The following is a 26,106-nucleotide window of genomic DNA, read 5'->3' as shown; positions in this document are numbered from 1 at the left end:
GAATTTGAAGTTAGAAATTGGTAGACGTACACCAAACGGTTGCCCACCAATCCGGGGTGCCCTTTTGGGGGCAATCAACTGTCTGGTGGTGTTCCAAACCCCTTTTTATTCTTTTAATCCCTCTTTAATTCACTTAGATTCATGTGTACCCCCGCCGGTCCCTATTGCAATTCTACTTGAACACTAATGCAAATGCTGTAATCTGATTGGCTGAGCCATTGCACTCTATCAGCCATTATAGTTCACCACTAAATTTTCTCCGATTCTTATTGGTTTAAACTGATCACGTGACGCGATAGTGTTCATCCGCGGAGAGACACTATCAGCCCATAGTACCCGTCCGAGGAAAATACCCGGATGGATAGTACTCGCCCGTGAAAATATTTCTGTCAACAAGCGGACTTATAGAAAATAAAAAATTGAATTTATGAGGGTTTTTGTTTGTTTTCTTTTTTGCATTTTACGTTTGGCTTTCACGGCTTTCATCTAAAAAAGTTGAAAATAATTCAATACAATTTTTGAACTGGCGCACGGAAGAAAATATAGTGGTGAACAATAAAGACAATAGAGTGTTTATGTCTCGGAACTATCGGTCTGATAGTTGCCCCTTGGAAATTTGATGTTCTTAAAACTAGCATATTTGCCCTTGAAGCTTCGCTTCTCGGGCAAATATTTGTTTTAAGAACATCAAATTTCCGCGGGGGCAACTATCAGCCGATAGTTCCTCGACAGAAACACTCCATTGTTTAATTAGTGTTCAGTGGCTTGGTGTGGTCGATAAAATTTTAACGTTTTCTCGTTTCTCCGAAGTCTTGAAAGAACACATAAAAACAAAAGGATAATTAAATTCCTAAGAAGACTGAAAAAGGACATTTACAGTTTCTGGAATTAAAAGAACTCGAATTTTTTGAAACTGATAAGCGGGCGCACACAACTGAAAATGTCAAATTGACCACTCAGTCCGCGCGAATTCTCTAAAACGAAAAGTTTAATATTAAGACCAGAAATATTTGGAATCGTTATTTGAAGCAATTTTCAGTTAGTATTCTACTAAACCACAATTAGATCATTCGCTCTCGATTTCTATGAGGTGATAGTTGATTCGGCCTTCGGCCTCATCATCTATCACCTCATAGAAATCTCGAGCTCATGATCTAATTGTTAAATAGGAGAGGGTATAGCGAAAACTGAAATGAACTCTTACCGGTATATATTAGAAGAGGAGGTGCAAGGCCTTTGTTCGGTTTGAAATTAATAATTAAAGGTCGTTTCATTCTTAGAGACCCAGGGGCAGTTAGTTGGGGCGGGAGGAAATAAATTGCGCAAAAATTGAAGCGTCGAAGGTTTTGCAAGTAAGACAACACTTAAATTTTTGCCCGATTTATTTCCTAACTGCCCCTGTTCTGTTGGACCTTTTTCAGCGAGAATGATTTCTGAAGGACTGTAAAAGTGCACTGTAGATATGTGTAGGAACAAAGAAAGAGCAGCTGAGCACAAAATAAAATTTCAGAGCTTTAATTTTATTTCATGAACACAGACTTAACACAATGTCCCAACGATTATCACTGAATATTGACACACACCCGAGAGATATTGACACCTACACTCTTAACATATAGCTACTCATATGTAGCCTTAAATAACACAGATTTAACACAGATTTAACAAAGATTATGTCCATCTTTATACCAAACAAACTCTTGCTTAAAAGTAACCATTTTAAAGGCACAAAGCTTTCAGAAGCCATAAATTAGCTTCAGGTCTTCAAAAATCTAGAATTTCCTCGTTTCAATAAATCTATCAATCATGCATTTTTATATATTACTTATCTCAACTGTAAGGTATCCTGGCAGGCTAGTATGAAATAAATACCACTCAAAAATAACTTGCCATTTTACATTTACCTTGGAACCCTTAACAGCTGTTTCTAGACATAATTTCACAAAAAAATCGAGCCGTTCTTAACGGCATCCGTTTAAAGGTACGTTAAGTTAGAAACAAACTCATTTACTCTTGTTTGGTGACCCTTTCTTGGGGTTATCAGGAAAGGTTTGTTTTAAAGGAGTAAAACCAAGCAGCATGATGTGTCTGTCATAAGCCCTTGAATTTCTGAACATGACATCCGTGCCGTGAAGGCGATCCAACACACCAAGAACACCAAAATTCTGAGTGAACCTACAGGGAATAGGCAAAGCAACAATAAGGCTTCCACTTTTTAAGTCTTGCCTACTTAAGTCAAACTGCTAGTTAGGCTACACATAACAGCACAGTAACTTTGATTTGTAACCCTTGGAAGGTGGATACTTCCCATAAGATGTCAGATGTCCCCTGTTATGGGACACCTGCTTAACATGACAACTATCCGAGACCCCCAGAACCACTCTCCCTATAAGAGGACACCTAGAAATGTATTTAGGCTCTCAGGTATTTGAAAAATGAAAGGTACAGGATACCTGTCTAGGTCAAGCATACAGAAAAAGAAGCAGGAATTTGTCTTTCCAGAAAATATGACTACTCCTTCCAGGAAGGGAATTGTGGATTCACAATGCTATAAAATTTGGTAATGACTCCTGGGCTTTTTTTGTTCAAAAGGTCTTCTTGGTGGGCTTCCCTGTACCTCAGGTGAATCAAGGCTAATTATTGCAAAGAATTTTGCATTTCAAAAATGGTTCGGCTTAAATTTTAGTTTTGGAGGGGAGTTAACATATGAAATATTTTAGGACAAGGTACATACACGTATATGAAACAGCAGGATGAAACTCTCTCCACAAAATGACTTGAAACATAACGTGTTTCTGAAGTATTGTTAAAACAAGATCCTTAAACAAATGGTATAAAACTAAATAAGAGCCCTGAAGGTTGTTATTTGGGATGCCTTTTATTTTAAACAATTTATACCAATGAAATTTGGTGATCTTAATTTTCAAGAGGCTCACACAGAAGTTTACAGTATTCCTAGCTGTTTTGTGGAACAGAAACTACATCAATAAGTCTTGGCTTCTCTGATTCCTAAGACAGGAGCAGAATACAGATTTTTGTCACTTACTTGAGGTGATGGAAGTCATGGGCTTCAGGTGACGGCATAAACGGCAAGTGGTATCCACTGTGTGTGTTGATTGTTGTCATGAGTGCCAGAGAAAACCACATCCAGGCTGTAGCAATGTGGGAGCCCATGATGAAGGGGCCAAAGACTATAGGGCCTAGGTTGGACAAAAGGTGCTCCAAAGGATGGGCATATATGGCAACAATGCCAATCGGTGCTGTCCATTCATGGTGAATCTTGTGAACAAAGCGGTAAATGCGAGGATGATGGAACAGTCTAAAGAACAGATGAAGGGTGAGACTCTGAACTTACATTACATAATTGCAAAGTTCAATTGCATGGCCCTATATCAGAGGTATTTTCACATGTCTCGATGATGTTACCTCCTAGCTACATGTTGGCTAAAGTGATCTTTTGACGCATACCTGTGGCTATAGTAAAAACCAACTTCCTCAACTAAAGTGAAGATGGCAATTTCAAACAACACCCAGTGGAAGCTGGGTAACTCTGGGCCAAAGGAACAGCCACGCCAGACATACACTGGATGCATGAGAAGGGTTAGGGCTCCACCCACTACAATCTGGTTGAACAAAACCAGCTTCACTGCACGTAGAACCTTCTTGCGGTCAAGCTGTGAACAAATGGTGTAAAAGTACTTAAATATCACAACTTTCTTTGCATGCTACTGTACAAGAAATTCACTGCGATCACAGATTGTGTCTATTTTGAGAAAGTTGTGTATAACAACTATTCACATATTGCAAACTTAGCATAATAACCACATCAAAGCTTGGCACTCATTTATGTACGCAGTGTGCAAAGAAAGTTCTGTCTGTGTGATAGCCAAGGGCTAGTGGATTTCCCAGTAATGCTACTGAGTTGATTCTGTCCACGAGTGAAGTTCCTTGGGAAAATATTTAAGGAAATTCAAATTACAGAAGTACTGTGGACCGACAAACTTTTGCAGGGCTTCTGACTACTTGCTATAAGTAAACAGATCACAGTTAGAGTTTTTAATTAGGGTTTATTTCACCCTTGCATGGTGCATTTTTTCTAATCAGAAACAGTAATGGCTTGATATACAACTTACAGGCTGATTTGATCCATCTTGAATTTTATATTGCAAGGCCCACTTGGGTCTTCCAGTGAAGTCCACAAACAGATACAATGCACTGAACACCCAGTATACAGTAAATGTCACCACATTTGTTCCTTGAAGAGAGAAGAGAAGAGTTAGATTTACACAATGTTGTTGTGGCACGGTTTCCTTGGATATTGATTATTTCTTATCCTCACTCCACTTCTAAACATTTCTACTCCGTTCTCTATTCTTGGTTGCCACAAACATCCCTTTTCAAAATTCCGCCAATTTTTCCCTGATAAAAATAAGATTTCCCTGCCCAAACAATGCAAAATGTCGGCTCTACTAGCAGCTTTTCTTCCACTCATTCGTTATAAGTGATAATTTTCACCAATTTTCCTTCCTCATTAACTAGTTTCAGAATAAAAACTAGTGATAAAAAATGACATTTCGATCTCCCTAAGATCATTTTCAAGTTGCAGAAAAAGCGAATGAAATATACATATATAAGTACAAATTAGGGCGTGAGAATGTCCAACAATAAAATATGTAAATACAAGCGCTAAAATGTAAGTGTTAAAATAATAAAATACTATATAAAAAAACTATATAAATAACTTTGCATGGATTGAATCTGACTGTTTGTTCAAAGTTGGTTTAAGCTCCTTTATAAAGAGCATTTTGTAGATCAGGCAGTCAAATTTAATTTGGCACTTTCTCAAGATCTTAAAATCATGGTACATGTCAATTGGGACTGTTCCATGTTGCCCTTTAATGTGATTCCCGATTGAAGATGACCCTTTGTGTTCCTTAACGCGCTGATAGAGGTGTCTGCATGTATACCCAACATAGTTTGCATCGCACAAACACTTGCAGTAGTAAACAATGCACTGCTGGTTAATGGTAGGCAGCTTCTTCATTAACTAAAGGAAAAATATCACTGAGATCACAGTGACCCCAAATGTTTCTTCCAGCCTTCAATGGTATTAAATCAGCTGTATAGAATTATTTCAATTTTCCCTGACTTTTCTGCAAAATATCAATTCTCCCTGACTCAAAATAAACTTCCCCAACTTTTCCCTGACCTTGAAGAATTTCTTCCCTGATCATTTTCTGATCTGTGGCAACAGTGCTGCTAGTTAAAGCTAGACATTTTAAAGATCTTCATCCTTAATATCATCGTTTTCATACTACAAATGCATGTTAGCAGTATGGATTAGTATGGGCTTAATATTTCAAATTTGTTTATGGTAATGCCAATCTCTTACCAATAGCCGATAGCAGAAATTCATCTCCACCAAATAAAGCATGGATCTGCTTCCACCAGCCTTGCCACAGATCACCAGATGCTCCCCAGAAACGCTCCACATGCCTATGATAAAACGTGTTTATTTTCATTACAAGAATATTTTTTTCATGTTGACCCCTTGGGAGAGGATATACAAAAATCTGACAGGAGGGGTAGATTTAAGGTACAATTTCTAGAGCAAATGAAGATACAAGATTTCACTAACCAAGTGATTGTATTTCTTGCTGCTGCAAAGCAAATCAAAGCCGTACCAACAACAAAGGCAGTTTTCTTCAAGGCAGCAATTACAGACTTGTTATCCTAGAAAAAAAAAGGTAACATTCACCAATAAGAATATACAGAGTATAAAGAACCCTTACTACTATAAATAAGTACAGTCAAACCTCGATTATCCGGACTATTCGATTATCCGGACTTTTTTCTCTGGTCCCAATTTTTTCATGAATATTAATTAGTTGTGATCTTGAAAACTCAAAGTTGCAAAAAGCCCAACAATCCTATCATTGGACTGTTGAAACAGCGTATTATCCTGTGCGCTTTTCAAAATTCGCAAGTGCGACGAGGCAAAGAAATATTCTGATACGTTCAGCTGATATCTGATTGGCTCAATTGTTTTGTTACCAAGGGAATTTCATGCTTGATTAGTTCCTTCCGTGTGGGTTATGTAGACACACAAGCAATCGATCATAAACTCAAATCAAAAACATGTCTATGAAGCGAAAGCGAGCCGTTCTATCAATTAAAGATAAGCAGATAATTATTTCATGTTTGGATAAAGGAGAGAAAGGAACAAATTTAGCTCAAGAATTTGGCATCAGCAAGCAGCAGATCTCTGACATACGGAAGAACAAAGACAAGATCCTAAAATTTACTGACAGCATCGAGACAAGCGAAGGATTAAAATGAAAGTCCCTGATCAAGCTACATGTACAAGTCTTTGAAGCAAACAAACATGCTTGAACATTTTAGACCTTTGTAAATACCTGAACAGAAGGTTTTTATTTGTAAATACATACAGGCTGTGTAGATTTCACAATTAAAATGATGTTTTCTTTGCTGTATACCTTTTGTTTACATTTCTATCTCATTAATAAACATGCTTTTGATTATCCGGACTCTCGATTATCTGGACTATTTACCGAGGTCCTGACGAGTTCAGATAATCGAGGTTCGACTGTATTGTAAATAAAATTTGACAGAGAGTTAAATTTAAGGTAGATCAAAGCTGTACTGGTTGAGGTGCATTCTTGTCTCTTGGTTTGGCCCATTCAGGTTCAGGCATCACTGGATTACTACTGTACACTGCTGCCATGCTAAAATGATAGAAAATAAAAAATTTCAAAGTTTTTGTTGAAGTGGTACAGAATTCATAAAATTTAGTACACGATACTATTTTCCTTATGCGTACCATGTAAGCAAAATTTGACTAAAAAGAGAGAATGGGACTTTTTCTCCCAGAACAACACCTAAGAGTGTGTAGTCTACTTTGTTTCGTATTCTGGTAGAGTAGAGACCAAATTTCTTTTGAACAGTGATCCTTACACCCTCATGCAAGGTATCTTCAAATTCACCTGTCTCTGATAACAAAGTCCCCCATTTTTCCTGTAGTGGCAGGTATCATGAAACAAGGCCTTTCACATTTATTTGACCTCTATTAGAAAATGTCTTCTCAAATTTCCTTATATTAGACAGATGGTTAGGGCAGTCATACAGTTTTGATTCATCTGTAACCTTGATTTTCACACCCGTAACAAACTTGTTACTTTATGGCTGGATTGTATCAACTACAGGCAAGTTCACCTGTAACATCAAGTGCCCATCAAGCATGCTCAGCCATAACAGGAGCTACACATTACAGCCCTTATTGACAACCTTATAAGTCCCAATAGAAAGTTACCCCCTCCCTCGTCCTTGTTCTGGAGTTACTGATGAGATGTACTGTAGAATGAGTTGTTCAACAAAATAACCATACCCCTCCCATGGAAAGTTTTTAGTTTAAGGTATCAGTAAGGGGAAAATTTGCAATTTTGCATAATTTTACTTTTTTAAGCGGTTGGATAAATCTTAAAGTAATCTTTTGGATAAAAAAAACTCCACGAAAAAATCTTATATCTGCCGCTAGTTATTGCGTGAGAAAGATTGTTTTACATATTAATTACTTAATTGAGAGTTGACAAGTTCTGTCAAATAAATTAATTATCGAGGCAAGAAGTCACATGACATCAAGATCATGCTGAGTTGACACGCGATTCGCGCGCCGTAATCAGTGCTGGATGTCTTCAAAGAAGACAGAGCGATCTTGCCCGTTTTCATCGGCTAAAGGAAGGCCAAAGAAGGCGAAAAACACTTTCAACAAAGAGTGGGCCGCTAAATTAGCGGAAAGCGGCAAAGGGTTCGTTTTACAATCAAGAAAAATTGCTGGATGAACGCGACAACGATCGCGATCACGAAGCCAGCGAGCAAGCCGAAATGAGCGCAAGCTGCGCTAAAATACTGTTGCAAGAAACTGTCGAAGCAGAGGAGATTGACGAAGAGAAGTGGACAAAATTGAAAGGCAGATCAATTGTACAAAAATTAGAATCAGCAGTGCAACATTTTTTTTTCTTACCCAGCTATTGTCATTTCTTCCAGTAGCTTTGCCTTTGCATGAACATCAGTCGATGTAGTCCCGTTTACGGCGTCCTCTCCACCATTTCCCTTTGTGCGCTTGCATTTTCTCGGGAACCTTCTACGGGCCTTCGGCATGTTAACAGTGACATGGTCATAATTTTGAAGATTAGTCAACCGATACGTAAAATTTCGAACGCTAATATAGTAAATCAAAAGATAATTTCACGTTTACTAACTTTGAAATTCTGACTTCACACATGAAAAAGTGGTTTATTCACTGGTGAATAATTTATCGCGCGCCGTCGCGGAAATTTGTACCTGTTCCATGTTAACTGTCACAGTCCTATTGTTATACAGAAAGTTGATTCCTCTGCGGTGTCTCCATTGGTGTGATAATCTCATAACACTTGGATGCCGCCGAATTTTATTTTTTCCCTGTTTCTCGAAAGTAAAAATAGGCGAGTTGTACGTGCATTTCGAGTTCCAGGTCGGCAGACCCTGGACCAAATTGGCTGAAATTCGGAGAGAATGTTGTCAGAACGAACGCCGACAAAACCGTGTCTGCAAATTCTGATTACTCTTTTCATTAAAAAGTTATGCCTTTTTTTTGCGGGCAGTCCTATTTTTTTGCTTTTTCTAACTTTATCCTCTTGTAAAATAATAACAAACGCATGTGCCAAAAATCTGAGACACGGTTTTTGAGGTCAATGTGTGAAGAAACGGATGCCATGTTAATCGTTTTCTCCGACCTAAATTTAGCGGGCGTATACCTTGATTTATGGGTTCGTGAAGCTTTGTAAATATATTCACATTTTCGAAACACTGTAAATTTTTATCGTTTTAAACAGGTCAGGTCATAATCTGTAGTTATTAAGCTTCCAGTAAATATACGGTTTATATGGGTTTTTGTTAAAGCCACAAACGCTAGAGCGGACCGCGCGTGGATGGTCAAATGGGTTATACTGATACCTTAAATGCCCTCACCCTCCCTTCCTTCTGGAAATTCTAGTTTACTTTTATACTTTCCTTAAAAAATTGACTTTTGAGACCTCCCCTCCTTGGAATTTCTAATACCCTCCTACTGGTGGGTAAAGATATTTTCTGGGATCACACAAATATACCAAACTGGGCCAGTTCTCGCATTATCACTACAACTATATTTAGTGATTTTTCCAGCCATCACAGAGAGCATACAAATTATCTTGTCGAACAAGATGCAAGTGAATAAAGGCATGAAAAGAATGAAAAGTTTAACTTTGTCTCCTGTTGTCATCTCTTATTCAAACTTACTGGGCAAAGACTTGTCTCCCTTAACCCTTTGAATACCAACTACACATATATGCGTAATTAATGGTCATGCTCTTTGTACCACTTATGACGTCATCAATTTAGATGTCATCAGATATTCTTGATAAGCAGATAGTAGTACTAGGCTAGGCCTTTCCATACAATGACCAGGTTTAGATATCGACGACATTCCGACATCACAAATCGAAAAACAAGGTGATCAGTTTTGGTGCAAAAATGGTGGTAAAATGGTCCACAATGCTTATGATTGATCAAGTCCAAAATTTTGGCTTATGCGCATGCCCATAATTGAAGTTTTGCTCAATTTTGTACCTAATCCTCGAAAAATCTCTCCTTTTAGTAAAAAAAAGGCTTTTTTAGCAAAACTTAGGCTTATTTAGCGTCATGGCAGCTAAAAAACCCGACTAAACGGTTAAAAATGGTATTTTTTGGCGAAAGTTTGGTATTCAAGGGGTTAATGAATTATAATTAAACCAGAAAATGGTGGCACAGCGTGAAAAGGCCTGGATACAAGTCTGAGTTTAGTGCCACAGTGTTTTGCAGGACACAAGGTTAGTGGTTTTCCCTATAATTTTGTGTAAGAGACGACAACAGGAGACAAAAGAACTGTCCATTCTTTTCATTCCTGTGATGCCATGCTAGAATCTGCAAAACTCATGAAATCACTCATGCTTCAAGCAAAAGGAGAGAGACTGGTAATGAACATTGAGCTTTGGGGCGTAGTGTGGGAGGACCCAAGAGTTATGTGATATTCCATGAAATATCCACAACACACTAAAATTCTAGTAGCAAGGTTTGACGTCCGAAAAGCAAATTAATAGTGATAAGTTACCATAAACATGAATATTCAATCTGTGCACCGATAGTGCGATCGATTTAACTTAGTTAAAGCTTACCCGCATAATAAATTCAAACTTAGGCGTAAGCTTAAATTTAAGCAGATGTTCCATTCAAATAATCTCAAGCTTATAACTGTTTGACGTTCTGAGTATTTAGGTTTAAATTACTTTCATAGAGCTCTCGTAACTCTAGTACTGCAACCAAAATATGTCAAATATCAGCACATGATGTGACTTCGTTTATTTGGACAACAGTCAAAACATAACCTCGATGACAATTTTTCCGCCATTTCCCTTTACACAGCTTTACAGCCATTTTACAACCACCAAATACGGGACGAGAACTACCAGAAAAATTTCGCTTGAATTTTTCATTCCACCAAATTCTTTGCCAATTTGCAGTTTCGTCGAGAGAACGAAACACAACATCTGTGGGAGACTTCATTTCAGCTTCGCGGGAAGAAACAGAGTTAACACGATTACGACAGGTTGTTGTAAACGGTTGGTTTGTTAGTTACGTTTCGAATTAAATTCTTACCTTTCCTTTCACAACTCTGCACCGCTACAACCTTCGCTTTTCCTTTTATCCTCTGTAACGCACAAATATTTCTCTTTTCCCCGCGTCGAAATTGGCCTTGCCGTCCAGTACCGTTCAGCTTGGTTTGTTGACAACTTTTCTTGGAGATAATCATGTGACACATAATTGGTCCAAAGTCCGCTCAAGATCGGCCCAATGACGTCATTAGCGGTATTGTGCCGGGAAAATTTGCGTTCTTCTGTGATGACCTTCAGGATATTGCGCTAGGTACTGGCCGAGAAGAAAAGCAGCTTGAGGCTAAACCAGTTGAACAAGGCAGTGACGAAACAATTGGTGATGACTCAGATAACCTGTGCGCTCAAGAACGACGGTTCTTTGGACCGAAACCTCTATGCCCATTTTGTGCTGTAGGCTATTTACAAATTTCATCACCACCAACACACTAGTACAGTATAAAAGCTTACAGACGCTTCACATCGCATCGCCGCCAGATGATATTCATTTTCCAACGACTACATGAAAGACCATAAAATCCCTTCCCCACCCTCCCCACCCTCCCCACCCTGTAATTACCAGTTATCCATGACCCATCAGGGAGGGGTAGCGAAGATAGTTTTACCTAATTTCTTGTCGGTACAGCAATTCTAGAATTTTTTTTCTTTGAAATGTCTTCAAACGACGTTTCCTTGTTCTTTTACACATTCGGTTCTTCAGTTTCCGATAACCTCGCAGCGACCTCTCACAAATAAGCGTTCGGGCATGGGGAGTTTCTTACACCTGAGACAAGACAATAATGCGCAGCTCAGGGAATAGTAGCCTGGTTATAAGACGATCCAAGTCTCATTTCCTAACTTTCAGGGTTTTTTTTAATACGCATTCTTTTTGGATGCGTCGTTTCACCAACGTCTACACACAAACGCCGAAAAACTCTGATGATACGATGACAAAAACAAGCGTCATAAATTGTCGCGTCCATCAGGCTTTTCCGGGGTTTTAGCGTCAATCAAGCAATCAATCAATCAATTAATCAACCAACCAACCGACCAATCAATCAATCAATCAATCAACCAATCAATCAATCAATCAATCAATCAATCAATCAACTTTATTTAGAGAGGCTGACACATGAGATGATAAACTGATAAACTAGTGGCCCTCTGTGCTAAAATCCACGAGTAACTATAAAATAACTGGGTACTGTAAGTATAGTACAAAGTATGAACAATAAAAAGTCACAATGAATTAAAAAATATGTCATAATTACAATGATTTAAAAATTCCTAACTATAATAATTACTATAATTAAAATTAACCTGTCTACATACATGCAATAAAAGAACAAAAGTTAAAATATTAAGAGTTTTCGTCTATCGTGGACAACAGGCGAAAACGTATCAAAAACGGGCAGAAGTATTTAGTATTGGTTTTCGAATGAAATGAAATGAATGAAATGATTAATGCGGACAGGCAAAAACAACACGAATACGCTTGTGGAGGCGATTTTTTATTATTAATAAGAACTCAACTTGCTTTAGAAAGGTCTTACTCTAGAAAGGCGGCCAACTTCCGCATAGTGACCATAGCTTCTATTCTGCGTCACAAATGCTGAATTGAATTTAACTGGAAATCCTGACGTTGCTGTACAAAAATAGCCCACTAGCTCTAATTTTCCTTTCTGACACCAGCTTTTCCCGCCGTACTTCAGCCAGTAAAGACAGTAAAGAAGCTTTTTAGATATCAGTCAAACCAAAACTATGGTCAAACAATTATGCGGAAAAGTTAGCGAAAAAAAAGTTCAAACTTTCTGCGAGCCCGCAATGACCACTTTAAGTACTTTTTAAAAGTATGCGCAAGTGCGCTAGCTTCCAGACCCCTCTCTTGAGTCATTAACACCGCAGCCGGCGAATTGAACGTTGAGACCACATTTTGCACATGGTAAAACACTACACCTTATTTTTTTAAGCTTATTTTCCAGCGCGGTCTTCAGTTTTTTTCTTAGACACAAATACATATATTCCCACTGGCTATTTTCCAAGATGACTGAATCAAAAGATGAAGTTCAAGGTGTTGCAGATTTGCTGGCAAAAACTAAAGTTGGACAAGTCAACGTTGTAAGTTTCAAAGGAAAAAGTTTCAAGTTAAACTCCGCAGATGATGGTAAGCCAAAGTTGTTTCACAGTTAATTTAGTGATCGTTCCTTAAAATTGTAAGGTGAATGAACCCCGTGCCTAAATTCATGGGGAAAACGGTGAACAGTGAGCTAAGATTTTTAATGTTATGGAAGATACATGTGTATGTTGGATCATGGAGGGAAACCTCTTGTGTGGCGGAATTTGAACTACCCTGCGAGAGAGAGATTCCCATCGCTTTCTGGTCAGTGAGAGATGAGAGGGAACCTCTGCTCACAACCGTTTGCAACCTCTTGACAACCAGGGGTGACTTATGGTGTGTTCCTTTGGCATAGTCCAGGATCAGTAGCAGTGATCCAAGATCACTCAGATCAGGGTGCATCAAAGGAGCTGATGATATTGGTTTTTGACAAGTTTTAACCTGTTTAAAACTTACGCATGTCAGACAGATACGACTCATAACGCTGTCTGTTTGTGAGACTGCCAAAAATATCTGCTGTCCTGTGATTGGCTACAAAATTACGATTGGCATCACTGCGCTGACATGAGTTCATCATGTTTCACATGCTAAAGCACGACACACACGACATGCTGACATAGTTCACACATGCACTATAGGAAATCGAACAGTTGTGAGCGGTGGTTCCCTTTCATCTCTCACCAAGCAGAAAGAGAATCTCATAGATTAGGAGGCAGGGAACAAGCGATCGGGGACAGTGGGTAGAGACCAGAGAGTTGTGGGGCGTAGGAAGTCTTCAGGATGCTCAAGAATAAAGAGCAAGAAGGAGGATTCCCAGGATGTCAGGAACAAGGGGAAATAGGAAAATTCTTTCAACCTTTTAATTCTCTCTTATTACAGCTGCAGAGGTTGTTAATGCAATTAAAGCCAGTAAAGATGTTCAGGCATTGTGCTTAGAAGGCAACACCATTGGAGTCGAAGCTGCTGAGGCAATCGGAGAAGCACTTGCAACAAGACCAGAGTTAGAGGTGTGCAATTAATTTAACTAATGTATAACTAATCATTTTATTGTAATTAATTACTACCAGTTTGGTGTTTAATCAGTCTACCATGATTTGTAATATAATTATTGTGTATTATTTTTATCTTAGAGAGCATTATGGAGTGACATATTTACTGGACGATTGAGATCTGAAATTCCACTGGCATTGGTATGTTTAAGTGGGATCATTTGACAGTTTCAGTAAATTTCATTGTTTGATCTCAAACAGAGGAGAATCATTGTATACACGATTTACAATATTACCGTTAACAGTGTGATTGACTTTTGATCTATTCAAGTCATAAGCTTTTAGAAAATTTGTTCTGCTGTATTATCTTGTCTCGATACCTGCAATTCAAAGATATCTACCTATGCAGCTCAAAGCTTTCTTGTACCTTTGACACTGGAATCAGACATCACTTGCAATTAGTTTAATACCGGTAAGCCATTTCCAAGTTGCTTTTACCTCTGTTGCAAAACGAGTCTTGGTGCCCAACCTTTCGTATGGATATGAGATTTTCTTGCATGTCTGTTTCTTGCAAATCAAACTCATTTCCATATGAAAGGTTCTGTACCAGGACTTGTTTTGAAACAGAGATAAAAAGCAACTTGGAAATGGCATATTGACTTCAAAGGTTTGCAGCATGCAAAGAAAGTCTTGTCTGATAGTCTGGAGCTTGTGGGTTCTGTCCTAATTATTTTCGGAAAAAAAAAAGGATGAAAGAAGTACCGTAAGAGATTAAATGAAACGTAGGTAAACAGATTTTGCTGTTCTTATTTAACAGCTCCTGTTATTTTTTCTACTCTAGGGGCACTTGAGTGATGGTGTCATTGCAGCAAATGCAAAGCTTGCTGAGCTGGATCTTAGTGACAATGCATTTGGTCCTGATGGAGTGAAAGCCTGTGTAAAACTGCTCACAAGTCAGGCTTGCTACTCATTAAAAACACTTAGGTTAAATAACAATGGACTTGGTGTTGGTGGAGGAAAGGTGAGGGGCTTATTTTTAATGCCTTTGGATGTTGCTTTTTTGTGGAGATATTGGCTAAGTAGGCTAAGTGACAATAAATCTAATAAATCCAAGGATTGGTCAGCATAAGTGGAGGCAGTGTGGCTGAGTGGTCAGCATGTCGGACTTGCAGTCCAACAGTCCCGGGTTCAAGTCCTGCTTTGACCATTACCTGGATTTGTTTCACGGTAGCCACGAGTTCAGATCCTTGGCCACACTTGTAAATAGCCAACTGGTTCGCCTCCAGGCTGTAAGAATTCTTAACAATGCTATGTTGAACTTGAATTATTTGTTTCAGTTATTTGCTTGGCCCCACTAGCCTTTGTACAATAAACACTGCCAAGGGTAAATAAAGGTCACTTATGTTTTTTTCTTTATTCATGTACTTTAAAGGAGAAATGCAACTTACAGATCAATTGACTGAGATGTTTAGAAATTAACAACAGGTGCAGTGAGTGTTCACGTCCTATAGCAGCCATCTCTTTACAAAGGCTGGTACCATTCCTGTGGGAGTTGAACTCTTTTCTTATGTAAACACTTCCTTTGTTCCAATAAATTTCCATGGGCGCCGACCACAGGAGTGAAAATGCTCTATACTAGGCTAATAGTTTGCACTGATTGTTAATGTGTAATGAAGATGTTTCTTTGTCTGTTTAAAGATTCTTTCAGAAGCTCTGATTGAGTGTCACAAACAAAGTTCAGAAGCAGGAACACCACTACAGCTTCAAGTATTCATATCAGGCAGAAATCGACTGGAAAACCCAGGAGCCAAATCTTTAGCAGCAGCATTTGAGGTAAGGGGTGCATTCATAGCAACTGGTCTCTTGACAACAAGTTACCTGTACGTCTGCATACAAGCCAAGTGACCCATCAGGGTGGAGCTTATGCCAGTTTCTTTAGCATGAGGTGAATAGGAGTATTTCTACTCTCCCCTGGATGGGATGCTAGTCTGTCGCAGGGTTACCCCCCAGCATTAAATTTGCCGGTACCCATTTATGCACCTGGGTGGAGAGAGGCACTTTGAGCATGGAGTGTCTTGCCCAAGGACACAACACAAGGTCCCTGGCCAGGACTCGCACCCGGACCACTTGTCCCACTGAAGGGTGGTTCTACTGCACTATTATTTTGTGTCTGACCTGATCCGCATTCTAAGAGGTACCATTTTTTGGTCAAAGTAATCTCTTGTGAAACCCACCTTCTCAAAAAGTCTATCAATTTACCTGTGAATATCTTCAACATTTTGCTGTACTCCAAGTATTTATTCTAAGTGGTAAACTATAAAAAAAGGATCTCTGATTTCATTAAATATTTTTATTATTTTTATACTTTTTATTGTTCTGTAGACAATAGGAACACTCGAAGAGGTTCAAATGCCACAAAATGGAATCCTTCATGAAGGCGTAGCAGCACTGGCTGAAGCATTTAAGTCCAATCCAAACCTTAAGGTTGGCAGCCCAGTTGTGAGATACACTGCACGGGCATGAATTCTCTATTATATAAATTGGTTCTTTATTATATGGACAATGATGATATACCAGTAGTTTTCTTGTTCCTAAATTTTGATTTCTTTGTCACATGTGTGAAGATACTATTTTTATCTTTCATGTGTGAGGCTATTGATGTTGTCATGGTTACGGAGATAAAAATTTCTTCTTTCATCATGACTGACTTGGTGAATTTGACTCTTTTAACAGAAAATTGCATTTTCTTTCTTTGTGTTTTGTTAAAATGGTTATATTAAGTTAGACATTTTCCATTACAGTCCTGACCTCAGTTAAGGTGACCACTGTAAGTAAACAAGTGAGATGTCTTAGATTTGAATGTTTGATCAGTATCCACATGATAAGCAAAACATTACATGCCTGCTTGGAAATATGTATTTTATTTGCTCATGCCGCAGCACTCAAAGATAAAATTTAAATCCCTGCCTGGTCATGTAATGTCCTCTATGTGTTATTAAATTATTGATAATGGTGCCATAGAAGTGTTTCTTGCTCAGCTTAGATAACTTAATGTCCAATGCTGCTACATTATTGTCTTTAGGCTTTTACAAGTATTTATTTAATGGTTTGTTTACTTGACATTGTTTGATTTTAATCATCTTTTTACTGACAGATTTTGAATTTAAATGACAACACATTCACTCCTCAAGGAGCTGTAGCCATGGCCAAGGTAAAGTTTGTTCTATTTTCTTTTAGTTTACGTTCTAGTCCCTTTTGGCATTGGATTCCCATTTAACTCTCCTGAATGGAGAAGAGAAGCACTGTGAGAGTAAAGTTTCTTGCTCAAGAACAGTACGGCTAAGGTTCAAAAATGAAAGGCTAGATCTAGAGTGATGTGAGAGTAAAGTGCCTTGCTTGAGAACAGTATGGCCAGCATTTAAACGTGGACTGCTCGATCACAAGTCCAGCACTCTAACCATTAAGTCTCCTTGTCTCCAATTTATTGTGTATTCTGTAGTGCCAGAAAATATCCATACCTCCCCCATGGAAGGGATTTTTTTCTAAGGACCCCCCCACACACACCCCTCTGGAAACCTCTCTCCATTTCTTTAAATCTTTTGGTCCTTGAACAGTATGGCTAAGGTTCAAAAATGAAAGGCTAGATCTAGAGTGATGTGAGAGTAAAGTGCCTTGCTCGAGAACAGTATGGCCAGCATTTAAATGTGGACTGCTCAATCACAAGTCCAGCACTCTAACCATTAAGTCTCCTTGTCTCCAATTTATTGTGTATTCTGTAGTGCCAGAAAATATCCATACCTCCCCCATGGAAGGGATTTTTTTCTAAGGACCCCCCCCCCCCCCAGGAATTTCCAATCTCTTCTGTTGGGGGAGTATGGATATTTTCTGGACCTGCACATTTTCTTGGAGTTATAAAACAGCTGATTTTTTTTGGCAGGTGTTGCCGAACCTAAAAAATCTTGAGGTCATTAATTTTGGGGACTGCCTAGTCAAAACAGAAGGAGCAAAGGCGTTGGCAGAGTGTTTGCGCAGTGCATTGAACAACTTAAAAGAACTGAACCTTTCTTTTGATGAGATCAACAAGGAGGGTGCATTAGCAATTGTTGAGGCTTTGGCAAGTAAAGACTCTCTAGAGAAACTGGAATTAAATGGTACACTTTTCAGCTGTAAACTTGAATTTTGTTAATAGTTACTTGTGTCAGCATTATATATAGCTGTTACTACATACATTTAACACATTAACAACATTTAAAATATTAAACCATGTTGGTGCCACAAGTCTCCTGTGGCTGACAGTATTATTAGAGCATCTGACCAGTGTGCTGGTCATGGGTTCCATTCCTGTTGAAAGACCTCACAATATTTTGTTACATGCACCAGTAGCCTGTGTCACTAACCGATGAATAACCCTTGTGTCTAAGGAAATAACCATGTGTTGTTGTCACTTAGAAGGTAACTTGCTGAGGAAAGAAGCTCTTAGTCACAACGTATACCTTAAGTAAGATGGCTGACTTGTAAGAACATGCCTCTTGCTCAATGGCATTTCCACTTCCTATTTAGGCCAAATCACAGGTTATCCTCTCGTTGTACATGTATTGGTGGGACTTTTAAAAGGATGTTACTGTGCCTTCAATAACACCTGAACTCTGAAGTTCAAGCCCTTAATAACAAATATATTGCATTTTTGGCTTCCATCAATCATAATTACAACAACAACCAACAAACCTGGAAAAAAAAAACAAGGAAAATGGATTGAAATCTCTCGATCACAACCCAGAGACATGAAGTAAACTTCTGTTTTCTGAGAGGTCTACTAGGATGGTTGATAACAGTGAAACAAAACCATTGATTGAGCAGAGTTTGAGTTTTCACAAAAGGAGCAGTAATAAAATCTTTTTTTCTTTTACAGGGAATAGCATTGGAGATGATGGAATTGAAGAAGTGAGGAACTGGCTTGATTCTAAGGGCCGGCTTGATACCTTAGGTTCAATGAGTGATGACGAGGGAGAAGGTGATGATGATGAGGAGGATGAGCTGGGAGGCGGGGGCAGCGAAGATGATGATGGAGATACTGCAGATGATTTGAACTTAAGTGTGACAGGTGTCAGTCTTAAGCCACAGTCACCGTTGCTTGGTGACGATGAAGAAGTGGAGAAAGAACTTATAAAGGTGAGTTTTTAAGATAAAATTTAGCTTGCAGACTTGAACACTTAGGTTACAATTGAAACTGAGAATTTTGCGTGCACCGAGTGAATCAAACATGGCTGTAAAACATGTTGATACTTCCTATTGAAACATTGACTTATTATTTAATGTTATGTACAGTGTAACATATTTTTGATGTTTTCATGTGACGTGATGCCATGTCTGGCAAAAGGAAAAAAAAAAATTCTCTATTCTGGTTTATTATTAATAATGACAATTTGAATATTGCAAAATATATACAATATGTGTACATGTGCCTTCTAAAAGTGTTTTTATGCCTAAGTAGCTGAAATGATAGTTTTTTAGCCTGCAGTAAATATCTGCACACAAGCCATTCTCAGCACTAAAAAAATGTAAAAAATTAGAGCTCACTCCAAGAATCAAATCATTAAGTCGATTAATGTTGTAACCCAGTTGTGTGACCATTCAAATGAAGGTCATTTCAACTACACTGCTGCGATACTGTTTATTATGCTGTACAGAAGGAGGCTCTAACTTAAAATCTTTGAAGGGCAACTTCTGTGAGCAGTTCTTCTATGCCATTGATGCAGTTTATATTTCACTATTGTTCAGACTTTCTCTATTCATATTTGGGAGTGGTCATGCCAAAATACCATCTCTCTAACTCCAAAACAGAAAAGCAGAAAAATGTTTCAGCTGATTTTTAATAGAAGGTGTCGGCATTTTGTAGTGCTAATTAGTTTTCTCATTGCACCCTACACAGGGATGTAACTCACCAAGAGATGATTCCAATAAAGAGGGGAAAAGTTCATGATTAGGAGCCAGTACATGTACAAGTCTACTGAATTGTGGTTTTCAATGAACTTGATTTTACCTTGCTGAGAAGAATTTTATTTTTATTTAATGCTGATAACAGTTGTCAATTTAATATATACTAGTCAGTTAAGGCTTTTCAATGAGGCATCACGTCACAGCATGCAGTTGGCAGTCTTTTATCATGGTTATTAGTAGCTGTTGTTAAATTGTACAGGCCTTTTTAGATAAATCATTCATAAAATCAATGTAAAGAGTGGTTTCCAAATGACTATTGAACAAACAAAACCAAAGTAATTTCATCTTTGGCCAATCACACACAATAAATGTAGACAAGACAGTGAACCAATCAAAAATCGAAGCAAAGCATGGGAAAAAATGCAGCTAGTACCAAGCACGGGAAAAGGCCAGGTCAGAACTGATTTCAGGTTTGCTTGTGATTGGTTGAAAAGTACAACAAGACTGCTCTGATTGGCTACTGAATGCTGCATGTTTCATGAACTAATGCAGAATGAGGAACTTGACGAAACAAGCATTTCATTGTAAACTGCGTCACATTGGAAACTGCTCTATTTTATGCCAATTTTTTAATAAGACATGCACTAAACGTTTGTATAATATGTATAATAGCATGTGTTACTCTAAGCACATTATTTTACATGTAACTTGTACTTATACAATACTTGTAGTTAGATAAAAGAAACAGAACTCGGCTTGTAAAGTGTTTGAAATTTCTTATTTAATTTTGCTCCAAAAATCACATCACAGTTACTGTATAATTTTGCTGTATAAAAATGCAATTAAATTATGCGATTATTCACTATTTATAATGAATTTTGAAGAATTTCCAGTATTTTTATCATTTTTTTCACCATTGTGTTGTTTAGGGGTAAATGATTAATTTCATCTTGGAATTTCATCTCTTGACCTCATAGGTTTTTATTTGTATAGTGTTATCATTGAGTGTATAAATCTATTTGTGTTGTCTTAAAAGTAAATGGTAGTTAGGACGTTTGAATGAAACATTAAAGAGTGCAAGATAAAAAGTGTGATGTTCTGAAATTCGTATTCCAAAAAAGAATTTTTCTTTTCCAGACATTCTCATTTGAATGTTAGGAATCCAATATTGTCTAATTGCATTTGTACGATAATAGAGTGGTTTTTCAACTGAGTGTTGAACGTAATCAGGCAGTAAGTTTGGTTTTGGTTTTACCACCTTGAAAAGATTGGCTGAGTAGTCTAATTGGTAAGTAATTGGTTTGGGTTTGGTTTTATGACACTCAATGTCCAATAGCTCCCTTTATGAGATGAGCCTGCAGGGAATCATGGTGGTTGTATTCATCATAACAAATACCCAGTCCAAGATGATGAATACAACTACCATGATTCCCTGCAGGCGCATCTCATGGAACAAAATTGCTTATAGAAACACGCAAAATGTCGTTTTTTTTCCGACCAACATGGTTTATTAATTGGTGAAAAGCTTATGGCTGATAGTGAGCCTGAAAACTCAGACAGATTTCCGGCTGTAAAAAACAGCCTATTACCACGCGACTACTTCTTTTAAAATGTTGTTCTTAATTTGTCCCCCAGTTCATAGGGGCTGTAGGAAAACATCAAAATAAATTCAGAGGAGAAAGAAGGTTCTTCTTCCCATTGTCCCACTACCAAATCCCCAAGGGTTCAAACGAGCGGAGAGCTGCTTACATATCGTCTTTTCCACTGCAACTACTTCAATCTTTGGAATCTTGTTTACACTGCAAAACGGAAAACATATAACAATTCCAAACGAATTGAAAATACTGATCAAAGTATTTGACAAGGCGATTCAAAAATGGCGTTAGAGATTTGGAATCAATTTTTCTTGTGAACAACAAAAATCCAGTATTTGTTATTTACTATTAGCCGATTCTGTGAGAATTTGAGAAGATTCTTACCTGCTGCGAACGCGAAAATTTTTTCCTCTGATGACCTTGTTAAATAGTTTGAGGATAAGTAAAAAAACAACAAGAATAACAACAGTAGAATCTAGCTTGCGAGCAGACTCGTGTGTCTGGGTTTCTCGTTCGCCTCTGAGCGAGCGGGTTACGATGGAGCGGAGTTAGAATATATGGCCATAACTTGTTTAGCAATAATTAGGCATTTGTTTGATGCCATTGTTACAACATCAACTTAAAAAAAAGGTGCTAGTACTGAGCCATCAAAAAAAAAAAAAAAAATTGAAAAATGTAGAAAACCGTTGTGAACCTCTAAATACAACCTATGCCTTTGGTGTGACCTTGGCACTAGTTGTTACTAAAAGAAAAATCATTTTGCCGAGAATTATCTCTCGATATCTCTTTGTTTTTTGTGCTCAAAAATGGTGTTATTTATTTATTTATTTATTTATTTGCTTGTTTTTCTGTTTACTTATGGATTTGGTCTTTTAAAGGTGGTGAGCATGGAAGTTGTTCAAGATTTTGTCAACTCGCCGTCTTTGGAAAAATTCAAAAATATTCCAAGCTCACAAAGGAGATCATTATTAGCGGAGTATTTTAAGGTGTGTAAATATGGCCGCAATGTGGTATTTGGTATTTTCATATTGGATAATTGCTTTGTTTGTTAATCCCGAAATAGCCTGCGATCAGATGTTGTTTTAGTTCGCGGAGGCCAAGAAGAAAGAATCCGGCGCAGGTTCTGGCATGGTTAAATGTTTTCCAGCGCTTGGCACCATTTTCTTGTTTTCCAGCGTTTAACTCTGGTTAAATGTTTTCCTGCGCTTGGCACTGGTTACATGTCTTTCCGCACATATAATACCATTGATTTCATGTTTTCTCGCGATTGACTCCAGTTACATGTTTTCCCGCGCTTGGCAGTGAATACATGATTGTGCGTCAAGTTAGGATTGATTCTCTGCGTTATTTGATTCGCCAAATGTGGTCAGTTGTGAATGCTATGTTTTGTACGTTCTTATTGCAGTTGACTGTGTTCTGCTTTGTATTTTAACAGGATGACTTGCAAGACACTAATAAAATTGCGAAATGTTTTGTATCGGTGAGTATCCATTGCAACACTTACAGAAATAACAAAGGTATTAGTTTCTACAGAAAACGGTGGAAAAGTGAAACATTTAGCTATTTATCAACTTGAAGTTTAACAAGGCGGACTTCGAACAACTTTTCTCAGTTACTCAACAACTTTCTGAGATTTAGTTTAAAAGATTTACCTTAAGCGTCACAGTTCTTTTACGATATTTTCTTTCTTTCTTTCAGACTTGCGTGGCGCTCAAAGATAATAAAGATGCACTCATGGAATGTGCAGGTTACTTTTGAATCAAAGATCCGTTATATTACTGTTTTATTTAATATGACTGAGAAAGTACTTCATTGTGAATGTGATTAGCTGACAGCAGCCAATTTATCGTTAAGTCAATTTGCAATGCACTAGTGCAAATTAATGCGGACGAGTTTGCCTCCGTCATATAAAAAATGAGTAATTATATGAAAACTCAAGCAATCAAGGATTTACGCTACCCGTGATATTCGAAAATTCTTTCAAAGTGCACTCGCCTCAAGGCTCGTACAATTTTGAGAGAATTTTCAAATGGCGCCTGTAACATAAATCCTTCATTGCACTATCATTCATACGATTACCTCTGCTCAAATTACCAGTGTTTCCCTCATCTGTAGCTTTTCTTTCTCTACAGCTTTCGCCTCTCCGCTCTCAACTCAATCTCAAAGTTGCGAGTTCCATCAAAAACGTTACTCCTTTGCCGGACTGTAATACCTTGTAATGACTTCAACACTATCTTGTTTCAGACACTATTTTGAAGCCTGCTCTTGAATCAGCTGACTGTAAAGAAGAGGGACTTATCTCTTCCCTGTTAATTCATATGGGACTTCTCAAGGTACTTAAACCAAACAGTTTGTTTCATTAAAAGGTGGCAAGTCTCAGGAAAGAATTGGGGGGGGGGGGGGGGAGGGGAAACGGGAGAGTAGAAGAGGGAGAGCTTACATGGATCCCCCAACGGTATTTTTATCCCAAGCGAAGAGTTCCGTCGCTATTGGGCAAGCTCTTGAAAAAGAACTGTATTCTGACAGAGGTACTGTTAATGAAAACCAATTTCAAACGTACATTTGCTATGAAGAGAAATCTTACTTTGTTGATATTATTTTTATGTTTGTAGGGTGAGGAAAAGATTGAGTTTGCCAAAGACATTTCTGGCCCTCTAAAGGCTTTGGATTATGCTGTCAAACAACCTTATTTCCCGAGACACCTGAAATCATTTTTTGTCGCCTTCATTTCAAAGTAAGTATATTGACATTTATGTTTGGTACAATCGTAATTGCTTCATACACCGCCCCAGCAAATCAGAGAACATATTAACCAATCAGGAAGAATCCATGGCTTGGCTTGCCGCGTTTTCCCGCGCTTAGAGCTTAGTGTATGTTTATTTCCCGGGCGAAATACCGGTTGCATGTTTTTTCGCCCTTAGCAGGGGTGCTTACCATTCACCCAAAAAAACTGATCCTGAAATTTCGGTTAAAAAGCCAATTGGAACAGTAATTTTCCGGAAAATCCGTTTGGAAATTATAGACTACCTCCAGAGGTAGTCCTCTTTTTCCATTCAGAACAGAGCGGCGGAAATTTCCTTGCCATTTGCTTAATTTTCCAGTTTTCAGTCTCTCATCAGCCTAAAACAATTACGAGAAATCAAATTGCAAACGGTAAGCGTCATCTCGTTCGGTTGGTTTGCTGATTTCAGAAAAACCCTTACCATTATTCAACGGTCATCTCAACCGGTTTATTCTGACAAATAGTAAGCAACCCAGGTTACATGTTTTCCGGCGTTTGGCAATGGTGGCATGGTTTTGCTTTGGGTTCTTATTGGTCCGTTATGTTATTTGTGTTTACTGTGATTGGACATAGTGATTTGAGTGACGTTTTAATAGCAGTTTTTTGTTTTCTTTCCAGACCCAACAAGCTTTTGGATTCTTGTTCAGAGGCACGTCACCACTTCTTACAAACTTTGTATCAGATTTAATGTCACCCCGATACAGCGAACTATGATCATTTATTTATCTGTAGCAATGAATCAAATTTTACTTTTCTGCTTAGCATTTTATTAGGTACCCTTAGTGGAAAAGAACGTTCTGTCACTAAGTGTCGTTTAAGTACTTGAAAAGTTTCTGACTCGTTGTGACCAATCAGAAGACAGTTCGACCGGAAGTTGTCTCGTGAGCTAATGGGGAGTTACCTAGCAACCTTAGTTAATTACCGGAGGGGAGTAAATGAGTCAAACCAAGCTTGGATTTATGTGGGTCTAAATTCAAGTCTGTATATAAACTGAAACCCAAGTGTGTGACCATTCAAATGAAAGCTATTGGACAGTTCAAGGTGGCTTAAAATTTACATCATGAGAATGAATCTCTATAATGTGACCATTCCAGTGAAAGCCAGTGAGGAAGTCCCATTTGTTGAAAGGATGAATGACGCTATCCAGCGGATAACAACCTTAATCCCTCTCTCCTCTCCCCCCCTCCCCACCACACACACACACACACCTCTAGTGTTGGTGATCTACCTTAACATTCTCCGGATTAAAAGAAGTGTAGTGTAGTGTACACTTAGTAGATTGGAAGAAGAATTTCTAGCTCGAACTAGGAAATAAAAATGCCAAGGAAAAAAACAGAAGTGGGCGAACAATTCTTTTTACTTCTTTGTGGCTATTGGGTTTTTTAATTTCATGTCTCATTATCCTGATAGTCAATGACAAGTAGTTACATTAGGCGAATTTGAACGATTACAATAAATGACTAAACAAATGAACGAAGGCGGTGTAATACTTAATCGTATCTTGGGCCACTTTAGGCGAGCGATGGTTCGTATTTTGGAGACTAAACGAGTCGATCTGATGTGCCGCCGAAAACTACCAAAAAAGGTGTGATTAGGTCATTTGTTGACCCATGTCCAGTTACAAGTCCGGCCATATCGGATCTGTGACGTAATATTGTAGGATATCAGGGGCTCTGATATGGGGAGGGTGAAATATAGCTTGCGTCAGAGACGCCACCTACCGCGGGATAATTTACAGCTAAATTTCCGTCTGTAAGGCAGGCCAGGTGAAATATAAAGTATTTTCAAGCTAGTTATGTGCGTGACGTTTCTTGGTTGGCAGAGGTATTTTGCAGGACACCTCATGCAGAACTCCGAACGCCAAGTGTGTTGTTTAATTGCGGTTAGTTTTACTTATGTTTGCTTGCAGTTAGACAGATTATATTATTTGGTCCTTTACAACAAAAGCTAACTGCAATTTCCAAAA

At 38.2% G+C, this 26,106-nt stretch overlaps 2 protein-coding genes across 2 annotated transcripts; one reads left to right on the top strand and one right to left on the bottom strand.

The window, feature by feature from the left end:
- Nucleotides 1-1,499: 1,499 nt before the first annotated feature.
- LOC110048456 (fatty acid hydroxylase domain-containing protein 2-like) lies at nt 1,500-10,886 on the bottom strand. Its single transcript, XM_020754253.2, has 8 exons — nt 10,729-10,886; nt 6,665-6,746; nt 5,639-5,733; nt 5,393-5,496; nt 4,134-4,255; nt 3,469-3,674; nt 3,047-3,319; nt 1,500-2,175 (listed from the first exon to the last, which is right to left on the bottom strand). Exons 2-8 carry the CDS (start codon nt 6,743-6,745, stop codon nt 2,004-2,006), a joined length of 1,053 nt encoding a protein of 350 aa, XP_020609912.2. The 5' UTR covers nt 6,746; nt 10,729-10,886; the 3' UTR covers nt 1,500-2,003.
- A 1,700-nt stretch (nt 10,887-12,586) lies between these two features.
- LOC110048458 (ran GTPase-activating protein 1-like) lies at nt 12,587-25,613 on the top strand. Its single transcript, XM_089273363.1, has 15 exons — nt 12,587-12,885; nt 13,717-13,844; nt 13,968-14,027; nt 14,668-14,847; nt 15,525-15,659; nt 16,209-16,310; nt 16,981-17,037; nt 17,764-17,977; nt 18,736-18,995; nt 22,237-22,344; nt 22,794-22,838; nt 23,057-23,105; nt 23,603-23,691; nt 23,971-24,092; nt 24,759-25,613. The coding sequence occupies exons 1-15, from the start codon at nt 12,765-12,767 to the stop codon at nt 24,826-24,828; spliced, it is 1,740 nt and encodes a 579-aa protein (XP_089129489.1). The 5' UTR covers nt 12,587-12,764; the 3' UTR covers nt 24,829-25,613.
- The last annotated feature ends 493 nt before the right edge of the window (nt 25,614-26,106 follow it).

This window comes from Orbicella faveolata, unplaced genomic scaffold (genome assembly GCF_042242905.1).
Source record: "Orbicella faveolata isolate gen_17 unplaced genomic scaffold, um_ofav_v1 contig_35, whole genome shotgun sequence".
NCBI classification, from domain to species: Eukaryota; Metazoa; Cnidaria; class Anthozoa; order Scleractinia; family Merulinidae; genus Orbicella; species Orbicella faveolata.
The sequence above is the reverse complement of the archived record's forward strand: the minus strand, read 5'-3'. Positions and strand labels throughout refer to the sequence as shown.